Genomic DNA, 11,355 nt, shown 5'->3' with positions numbered 1-11,355 from the left:
AATTGTCACCGTTATCTTAACTTCGTTTCGTATCACTTATTCCAGATCACTTATTAATGATCATTAAGTGATCATTCCATATATCAATTAATCCAGGCATATATGCCTCAACTCATATTTTAATAAGCTATTGCATTATCCAAAAATGGACTTGCTAGCATGTTTACCAGAACGAGTGAAACTATAAGCAATTTAATGTTGAAAGGACATTGCCTCCAACTACAATCGAAATTTATATCTACCCTTACTGACTTATGCCCCGACCCCTTTGTAATTTAAATGGTCTTTGAGTTTGAAACTAACGTTATATACTCGTCATTTAACAGCGAATCATCTCGTCATGCCATATGTAACTTCTAGACTTTTATTTGGTAAGTTAATTATTTGTTTCAATGAAATCAATGATAATGCGAACCATTTTTTATACAATTCAGTTACTGTTAAGATGTCATTCACATATTACATAATCACTTTTTGGACAATTTTTAACCCCTCCCCCCTCCGCAATCAGTTTTACACATAGCTATTGTGTCAAAATTACGCGTAATCATTTGGAAATCCCCTCTACCCTCAGCTGATTAAGTAATATGTGAACGAACCCAAACCATACGAATCCTACTGTTTATCATTCGCATAGAGCTAGGATGATTGAAGTGCAGAAATTGGTTAAAGGTTGATTGGTTGTTTGTCAGAAAAACCTACAAGTACTGCAGGCTGACATGGCCTTCGTATCAATGATTGAAATTCTATTGGCTGGCTATGTAATTATATATTTTGTGTTCGGTAAAGCATCTATAAATTCCTATCTCAGGTTTGTTCAGCACCTTATCTGCATGCATGGAAATCCCAATCGAGATTAATCACCAAGGCTTATCACACTTCATAAAACGTAGTCAGGTACGAAATGATTTTGTTACGCCATTAACAACAATTTCGAAAAATAAAAGCAAAATTCATATGGTCTACCGTCAACCGTTCGTATTTTCTATGACTGCGCAGCCGCAAATATGGGCTGCACAATGCGATGCAGTATCACGAAAGAATAGGTTAACATACTTTATAGGTTAACATACTAGGTTAACATACTTTATAGGCTTGACGCTATACTAGATTGATAAGTATATCATTAATAATTGGAGCATTTTTCAGAACATTTTGGTGGATACCCCGAAACTTTTCGGACTTGATAGCAAAGATAAGCCTGAGGTTCAAAGAAAAATAACTGGACATATGACGGATGTTAGTGTTTTTTCTTGATTACTTGCGTAATTTATTTTATTGTTTTAATTAAGGAACAAACATTTTTTATTTGATTTAAGCTAATCATTTAAGGAAAATACAAATTTCTCGACATTAAATTGTGTATTGTGTAAGCCAGATTTTAGCCATTTTAAACCCCTACCCCTTTGTAAGCCACTAAAAATAACTATAAGTATAGTGTTAAAGCGTCTTGCCAAACTCTCATTTCCTTACCTAGGCTGGCTTACGTAACAAGTGAAAGATCCCATATTCAATTCATCATAACATCTCGATTCTCAGTTGATCGATGAAAGTGAATGCAAACTACAAAGTGGGATGCTTTGTTTGGTTCTTCGTTTCTATGTAAGTTATACCAAATTTATTAGAAAATTATTATTTTTTACCGCTACGTGAGGTTATATTCACAATTTTATTTTTATGTGATCCTTCTTAAAGATCTAAAAATTACATTTTGTTTTGTCAGCGTGTCAGCACTGAAAATTTCTCAGCCCAACCTACCTTACCATGTCAATGCTTCCAATAATTAAAATAAAAAACCCCCATTAAAAAGCTAAAACAAATATCGACCACAAATTTCAAATCTTTTTTGACGATCCTGCACCCAACCCAACTGGCAAACTAAACAAACTTTCACAAATCAAGGTGCAAGACAAGTTTAAACATTTTGTTTGAACAGAGCATCTTCTAAAACTGGGTTGACTTAAATTAAGCGCTCTTTATAGATTAAAGTTTTCATAATTACTAATTAATTATAATTACCAATTAGTTTTCTTCACCAGTTTCAGCAGCTTCCCGCTCTCCAGACTGTCCAGACCAGCGGATCCAAGCTCCAATGGAAAGAGATAGGAGAATATCTGAATAAACTTACAGACCCGGCAAACGATTTCCTACCACTACCAGTACCAGATAATGGGATCAATTTCAGTCACACTTTAAAAGTCACCTACGACAAAATTATAACGGTGAATATAAAACCTACCAACAACAATACAGTTTTTAGTCAGAACAGCTGTATCCTCATGTTTTAAACTAAGTTTAAAATACAAATTACTTATCCATTGAGACTTGTATATTTTCTAACATCCAGTCCACAGAAAGTAATATCAGACAATGATTTTTTGGATCCAAATTCAAGGACCCGGCATGACGAGGAAGTATTTCAAAGCCACATAAGAATGACCGAGAAACTACACTTTTATCTCCAACAAGTAATACTAGTCCTATTATAAATAAATTCCTATTATTTTCGCCAGTACCACTTTTGTCCACAATCACACTTAATTCCGTTCCTTTGCTTAATTTTTTATTAGATTTGATTATTATAGTACACAATTGTAAAATTATTTCTTTTGATACTGACACTTGAAATTCCATAATCTTCAATAAAGATGAGCTCTTATCTCAGCTTCGAGAACTCAAAACAACGAGCGAGGGAGACACTAGGAACTGCTTCGAGGAACTACTCACATTTATGGACCACATGACTAAACTTCAGCCACAGGACTCGCTGGGGTGGGTGAGTTATACTTATTTTACTAATGTACATGATTTAGTTTAGAATGATAAAGCGCAGACTAATTATAATAATTAGACTAATTATGCAAGCTTATAATAGTCATCTGAACCTCTAACAGTGCTTTTCATAAGGTTTAAGAAATGATGAAAATAGTCTTTAAGTTTCCAGTTAATTTTTGCTAATTGATTTATAAGTATTTGGTCAATTACTTTCTGACTAATAGGAATATAAGAAGTCCTTGATTATTTAATTTCAGGAAGATATTGTGCTCGTCACTCCATCTGAAGCTATGATAGAGTCTTTAAACGGAAATGGAGAAGTTCGAAGCTACTACACCAAGGGTACCTTAGCCTCAAGGAAAAACATTAAGATTTGTCATTTTAAGGTAATTATTACGTTAACAAATGTCGTGTGTTCAATTTGATCAAAATCTACTCAAAATCTAATTAATATTACCCAAATATAATGTGCTAGTATGTAATTTGTTTGTAGAAATCAAATTTTACCTCATTTCAGATATTAAAGTACTGGGCCCTACTCTCAAACCAGTACGCTGTTACACTCCGAACTACAAGTGACCACCTCTGCTTATTGGATGAGGTCAGTGCAAGACTTATACGTAGTAATCCAGTAATACTAATAGTAATACTAGGGGTCATTCACATATTATGTAATCAGCCGAGGGGGAAGGGGGTTTGGAAAGATGACGCTAGTGTAATTTTGACACAATAGCTATGTCAATGTGTAAAACTGATTACGGAGGGGGGGGGGGTTAAAAATTGACCAAAAATTGGTTACGTAATATGTGAACGACCCTTTAGTTTAAACACTGTTTCCAGACTTCTGTTGTCAGCTTATATCGCTACTTTTGAAACATATTTAAATGCTTCTCCAAAACTGAAATTGTACCTAAGGATTTGAGAGGATCTTATACCTGGGGGTCCTTTCCGAAAAAACGTTTAAATGGCACTTAAGTGTATGGTCGACTTAAGTAGAATTCGTAAAAGTGTTTCTGAAACTAGTCTACTTATGTATTCTGAACTGTAAGGTACCATGTCAGTATTACTTTTATTATACTAGCAGGAACCCGTATAACCTTAAAATGGTGTCAAGACTTAAGAGACTAAAATAATTATTACTTATTTAATTCGCGTTTTTGACACCACTTGGGGGTCCAAATTTTGGGCTCTAAAACTCCTATTTCTTGGCCAATTTTTGATTTTTTGATTTTTCATGCTGATTTGGAGGCCATTAAAGCATTTGACCCAGTGAAACAATTTTCAGTTGTATATCTTTGAAGGTTTTTGCGGAAAGTCGCGTTAAAGTTGGTGCCGTGGTGTCAGTAAAATGGTACGGATCCATATATATATATTTCGTGGCTGGACTTCTACACAATAAAAGAAAGCGGTTGTGATTAGATCTTCGTAAGTCTTTGCAACATTTATTTACATCAATTCTGAGAAATTATATCATTAAAGCAACTATAACAAATACAAATCATATACAATTGAGAATAAATACAAACTAAAAGCAGTGGGAAAATCTGATGAACGGAAATTTTTAAAAGAAACTGAAAGCCGTTAAAAATATACTCTTATCTTACCTCATATCTAAATACTGATAACTGATTCTCGGAAAATCATTTAAAGTCACAAAAAAAACCTGTAAAATTTATACTAAAGTAAAAATGCTTTACGCACGTCTCTGGAATAATGGTATATATACCATTATTCCAGAGACGTGCGTAAAGCATTTTTACTTTAGTATAAATTTTACAGTCTTTTTAAGTCTCCGGAGCTTAGTTTTAGTTTTTGGATTTGTAGATTTTATTTAGTATATATACTAAATAAAATCTACAAATACAAAAACTAAAACTAAGCTCCGGAGACTTAAAAAGTATATATGGTTACTATCAAGGGTGTTCATACCCCCAAACCGTCCAAGGGTTTTCAATTGGGTTTGGTAGAACCCCTCTCTAGCTTCCATAGCCTTTTCTTTGTCTGATTTACCAATATTAGGCTCAAATACTAAAGCGTCTACTATAATGACAGAAAGGTGCTTACTAAGTGAGGAATTATAGGAGGCTATGGTACTAAAATTTAAACCATGATCAATATCTAAAAATGGTTAACTAATTTACAACTTCTTATACCTTTCTTTATGTGACTCTTATGGTTAGAGAATCGCTTAGGGAGATTTGAGGTAGTATAACCGACATACGACTGTTTACAAGTCTTACACTCCATCAAATAAATGAGGTTGTAACTCTGACAAGATATATACTTAGTTATAGAGAAAACTTGTTTAGAATGGTGATTACTAAAGTTGGAACAGGGGGACAGGAAATTTTGCTTACAAACATAGCATTTACCACAAGCATGGCACCCTGGGTCGACAACCCCGGGAACCGCCCTTAGACTTTCGGAGTCTGGTTCCTGGATCTGACTTGCAGTTGTTTCTCTCTCATTATCACAGTTTAAAGTTCCACTAGCACGATACTTATTGTGTACATGAAGCATACCACCGATAGTTTGATTCTTTCGATGACTCACGAATACACTGTCCGCACGTACCAGCTTCTTCAGGGCCGGATCAAGATTGAGAAGGTGCTTATACTTATGGATAATGCCCCCCCCCCCCCCCCCCCCCCATGTTGGGAAGTGCTGGATTTTGATCCATCACCATGGGTATTAAACAGGTAGTCGACTCATCCTTGTCTTTAAGGGTATACAAGTTTTTCCTATTAGCTATATCACTAAATTTGTTAAAGGCATCTTCTATAATACTGGAATGGTAACCTCGGGCTAGAAGGTAACGTGTATAGACCTCTCTCCGCTCCAAGAAGTTAGTGTCTTCACTGTTGTTCTGTCTCACCCGCCTCGCCACTCTAAAGGGTATGTATTTTACAACATGGTTCCTATAACATGACGTGGGGATAAGGTAGCAGGTATATATATATACATCGTCTCGCTTTATATATAGTAAGATGAGCTTAGCTCTCGAAAAAGATACATAATGTAGTTTTTCAAAAATTTATTAAACCAATTGTTCAGATCGAAAAGACACTACAGCGTGTGGGGCAGTTTCTTTTAATGACATCATGGATGGCAAATGAAGGTACAAATGCAGACCTTAACAAAAGGATTACGAAATTGGTAAGATCATTTAGAATTCAGACAAAGATTTTTAAAAATCTATCTAACACTTATTTTACTTCGGACATTCCAACAGCCACATTGTTACACATTACAAGTGTAACCAGCCAATTACAGGAAGCCGAAAGATTTAATTGTGCATTAGGCCAGTGACGGTTAAGGTAGTGTGTACTGTGTACCATACTTTCTTCGCCCGAGACTTTGCTGCAATGGGATTGGGTAGCTCCTCATTTAACCCTCACACCCGATTTCTCGAGTATTCGGCTGAGTGGACCGGGGGCTGTATATATCACTCGGAATCCTTAACTGAGCGTCAACGGCGCTCACCCCATGCACATGGCTGGTAGCTCAGCTGGGATTCGAACCTGGTACCTCGCGATTAGCAAGCATGAAGATTTACCAACTGAGCCACTCGGCCATAAAATTAATATTAACAGGCCAAATGCTCACGTTAATTTACAGCTATAACTATAAGTTGTCAAGTTTTTATCACCTGATTGTTGCCTTTAAAGTTATACATTTTTACTAATAAGAATCTCAAACTTAGATTAAAAGAGACGCTGAAAAATTGAGTACGAAAATGAAAAAAGATCTCGATCCCAGTGAGTCGTTCATGGCGTGGAAAAACAGGAGGGGAAATAAATACGAGATAACTGAGGGACAATTCAAGAGGACAATAGATTACCAAAGCGGTGATATTTACACAAGTCGCGCTAAATTAAATTAATAGCTAACCAACATCTGCATATCATGTCCTTCACTGAAAATCAAAGTACGTGACTTTTTGGCGATAAATACGTTTGCTGAAAACTCCACGTATATCATTTAATAGCATTAATTTACTTATACGTTAGTACGTTATAACTAATATATTCTTACCTAGCTTGCCAGTTTATTACTCGATACTCTCACTGTACTTATAGTTATAATATAATGCGAGAAGCTCGAAAAGAGCGCTGCGCATTGGGATTAGCGTGCCAGGTACCTAATATAACTAATATTTGGGTTTTTGGTATTTTGTCTTGACCTTAAATTTAATTTGCAGTAGAATTTTAATTTATTGTTCTTTATAACACATAAATTTTAAAATTATAGGTTAATTATTAGTGTTATTAACTATTTGCATATCATTATTTGTTTTAACTCATATCAAATTGTGTAATATTTTATTGTGATTAATGTTATACATTATTTGAATATTATCAGTTGTTTTAACTCATAATTTCAGTTATTTAGAATTTTATCGTGACCTCAAACTTATTTCGTTATAATTATTTCAATTTAGTTTTCTCGTCACCCAAACAATCTTAAAATGAAAAATACTTACCTGGGGACCCCAGGCTATAAATTATGTTCATATTAAACAAATAGAGATTCGGCGGAATGACAGGCTGAGTGCCGCACAGTAAAAAAGATACATGATAATAATTTTTCAAATATCATCTCTTATTTTAATTAGCATGTAACAGTTTCTGAATACATTTCATTTATGACTTAAACAATTGCTAATTTGAAAGTTTCTAAAACATTTTAATTTTCATGGAAAGTGCTTTGGAATAACATTATACATTGTACTTTTAAAATATTGTACATTTTTATTTAGTGTGGTTTAAGTTAGTAAAAGTGTTTCGATCATAATTTTTAAAGATATTATGCAAATATTTTTTCTTTTTGTTATTTTTACTTAATATTTAAAACATTGAATTATAAAGTGAAAGTTTATTTGAAACATTTACTCCTACTTATTACTTATATTACATTCATTTTGAATTTTAACGTTATCCCAAGTTGTGTTCTATTCTATTCATAAATTTATGAGACAATTATAAATGGATACAATTTTAATAAATGTAAGGAACATTGGGGCAAATCTAACACGGAAAACGTATATCTATGTATTAAGGGGGGATGGGGGGGGGGGGGGGGGGGGGGTGGGAGTGAGGGGTGGGGGGAGGGGGCAATGAATATTTTTTTGTAAAACTTGATTTCGAGTTAGCAGTTGAACATGCCCAAAACCCAGGTTTTAAGTGCTTTACTTGTAACTAATGGTATCCTGAACTCGAATTTGAAATTTCATAAAGATTGGACATAAAATGACTGATTTATGAGCCAAAAACCATATCCCCATATTTGGGCATACGCACCAAATTTGATAGATTTCGGCCTATAAATTGGTCAAATATCAATATTTTTGAATGAGACTAGCTCTATATGAAGGGTAAGGCCAAATTACAAATTCTCTGTAAGTTATAGCTTTATATTTGTTTAAATGTGGATACTAAGGCGAAAATACCCAAAAAATGAACAAAATCGCCCGTATCTTCGTTCGCGATATTCGCGGAATTGATTTCATTAAATTTGAAATAACTCAATCAGTTTTCAAAATTTTTGTATGAAATTAAAAAGAATCGACTCTAAACCGCATTTCCACCTTATTGTAGGAAGCCAATTTTTTTTTTAAACAAAAATTGGCGGCCAAATTTCAAAATTTGCCATGCCATGCAAAATTCGAATTTTGGCCGCCAAATGTTTTTGGAGGCCTAAATATAAAATCGGCTTCCTACAATTATAAGCGTGGAAATGCGAATATCACGAACGAAGATACGGGCGATTTTGTTCATTTTTTACATCAACTGTCTTTTTCTTTAAAAAGGCATAAGATGTATAGAAGTGCAGAAGGAATTGAGAATGGGTATAGTAGGTAGCTAAGTTTTTCGTACGGTGTCACAAAGCAAAACATGCATAACCCTCCGCATACGTTATTTTAATGCATATTCTCTGCGCGCAGAGCAGTTATGGTGTAGTCGCCATGGTTACCCTCCGCATACGTTTGCACGATTTGACGATTGATCGAATTACACTTCCGATTGCGCGCGGCGCCAATTGATTTAGATAACACGCGATTTCCCGGATTTTATACATTACATGTGACATGTGTTAAGTAGCTCACGCTTTTCTTTAATTGATCATTGATCATGATGCGGTACAACATACTAACTTCTCGTTTTGTTGTGAGTGCTTGATTTGTTATACGAAATGGACCATAAATGTTATTATGAGTTGCATTAGTATTACCTACTACGGATTTCACGACTTTTAACTGCATATCACCACACAGGCGCAGGCGCTACGGTGTCCGGTCATTTAACTTTTTAAATTTGACTAATTGACAATAGCAACCCCTCCATTTTGTGTTCCGTAGCGCCCCAAGAATGGTGAATAAAGAACCATTATTTAATATTTTGACCAACATGAAACTATCGTTAATTTAAATTTTAAATTTTAAAAGGCATGACAATCACTACGGTTGATGGAAATCTAGCGTCCGCTAACCGGCGCAATTCTTGTTGGGGTATTTTCGCCTTAGTATCCACATTTAAACAAATATAATAAACATAAATAAGTAAGTCAGACATATCGGTCGGATGCAAGTCGGCCACATACCAAGCTGTGATTTGGTACAGCTTCGACTGGTGATACACACTCTCTGGCTCGTAGGACTAACCCCCCTACAGCTAGTATAGAGCCTCGGCAGAATGTGGCTTAGGGTTACTGAAACGGAGATAAGCACCTCAGGCCATCTCAACTTGCGGGAGATACCTGCCCTTGTAGTTGCATCTTGTTGTGTTAACTCATTGATCAATTGTATCTACATATTACCCTACGGCAAATTATAGAGATACAACAAATTAAGTTTAACACAGTCACTGCATTACAAAAACTGTGTTATATCAATATGTATAATAGTGTGCACGGTTGCAGGTTTATTATAATTTACCAAGATGCTAGTATCAAAATTGAACTGTCGTTGTATACCTTACGAGACATATTTAAATGGTACGAAAGTCGCTGGTTTTTCGAAAAACACCATACACCATATGTTCGGACTATCAAAATTTAAGTCACCATCATTATTTTCCCCAAATTTTTTTTATACGTATTTTCCTTAATTAAGACTTTATCAATTTACTATCAACTTATCAATATAGTAAGTTATAAATATGATTCATCAAACAATTAATGAACACTAGTATTCTATCATGAATTGCTTTACAAATTATTTTGTACACGTTCCGGTTCTTTTGCGATAGTCAAAACGCGACAACTAGCGCTGGCCAGCGCTAGTTGTCGCTATCCAGCGCTAGTTCAAGTTGTCGCTATCCAGCGCTAGTTGTCGCTATCCAGCTCTAGTTGTCGCTATCCAGCGCTAGTTATCGAACTGTTTTCTGCGATGGCCAGTTGCGCTGGCCATCGCAAACTATCGCGTGCGACAGTGTCGCATAGCCAGCGACAACTAGCGCTGGATAGCGACAACTAGCGCTGGATGGCGACAACTAGCGCTGGATGGCGACAACTAGCGCTGGATAGCGACAATTATCGAACATATATATTTTGCGCTGGCCAGCGTTATCCAGCGCTGGATAGCGACAACTAGCGCTGGATGGCGACAACTAGCGCTGGATAGCGCTAGTTGTCGCCATCCAGCGCTAGTTGTCGCGTTTGACTATCGCAAAAGAACCCACGTCACGTTCCATTAAAAATAAGCAAGCTCTGTCACTACTTTATTGCAATTGGCCACGGCGGTGAAATTTCGGGAGTAGTGAAAGATAACAAACACCATGTCGGTCACCTATGCCCTCTGGAGGATTATAAGTTAAGTTGAGGCTAACTTTCTGGAGAACTTGTTTACATTTATAAGATGGAACAGCTGATCAGAGAAGATTTTTACATTTAATTTTCTCAAATATTGGGTCTCATTTTTGTAAAATAAGGAGATGAAAAAATTCCCAAATAGTAATACCATGATTTGAACCGGGCCTTCTACTTGGGAGGCGGTCGTGTTACCACTACACCACCCGAATGGATTAAATTAGGGTTTGATGAATAAATGTGCCCGATTAGTCAACTGTTATAAGACTAGATTTTTGTCGATTGAACGGATGACTTTGACTGAAATTCGAACTTGTAACCTCCGGCTTAAAATTTGGTAGATTGACATATTAATTACCGTGTCGCGTCAAATACGGTGCCTCGAAAAACCCCTCAAAAGGGGTGTGAAATGTGCACACCATGATACTACTCATAATAGCCTGGGCCCAAATTTTGAACAATTTTTACTTTTTACCTTTAAAAAATGTTTTTGAATGATGATACATCACTTTACACTGGACAATCAGTATCATGCACGTGGCTAAGTTTAACACTCAACGTTCCCTAAATGGGTTTGATGAACAATTTAATTAAAAACCCCAATTGTAACTTCACGGGTAAAACATGTACAATATTTGTTTAAAATATATAATATAAAGGGTGTTTCAAAAATAATGTCCTGATTTAAAAAAACAATACATTTTTTTATAAAGGAGCAAAATGCTCATTATTGGTTGCCATTAGTTCATAAAGCTTACAAATTTAATTTGTTAA

General features: G+C 35.4%; 1 protein-coding gene across 1 annotated transcript; it reads left to right on the top strand.

Moving 5' to 3' along the window:
- Positions 1-1,230: 1,230 nt before the first annotated feature.
- LOC134821398 (uncharacterized) lies at positions 1,231-7,167 on the top strand. The gene is made up of 9 exons (XM_063832138.1): positions 1,231-1,239; positions 1,540-1,602; positions 2,040-2,222; positions 2,355-2,468; positions 2,666-2,776; positions 3,033-3,161; positions 3,293-3,376; positions 5,830-5,893; positions 7,160-7,167. Exons 1-9 carry the CDS (start codon positions 1,231-1,233, stop codon positions 7,165-7,167), a joined length of 765 nt encoding a protein of 254 aa, XP_063688208.1.
- Positions 7,168-11,355: the final 4,188 nt, after the last annotated feature.

The sequence above is a fragment of the Bolinopsis microptera genome, chromosome 9, assembly GCF_026151205.1.
Source record: "Bolinopsis microptera isolate Bmic1 chromosome 9, MBARI_Bmic_1.0, whole genome shotgun sequence".
NCBI classification, from domain to species: domain Eukaryota; kingdom Metazoa; phylum Ctenophora; class Tentaculata; order Lobata; family Bolinopsidae; genus Bolinopsis; species Bolinopsis microptera.
The sequence above is the reverse complement of the archived record's forward strand: the minus strand, read 5'-3'. Positions and strand labels throughout refer to the sequence as shown.

Coding starts and splice junctions, on each gene's coding strand:
- LOC134821398 (XM_063832138.1), top strand. Junction 1,603..2,039: donor GTTTGGTTCTTCGTTTCTAT/GTAAGTTATACC, acceptor TTTCTTCACCAG/TTTCAGCAGCTTCCCGCTCT. Junction 2,223..2,354: donor CCTACGACAAAATTATAACG/GTGAATATAAAA, acceptor TCCAGTCCACAG/AAAGTAATATCAGACAATGA.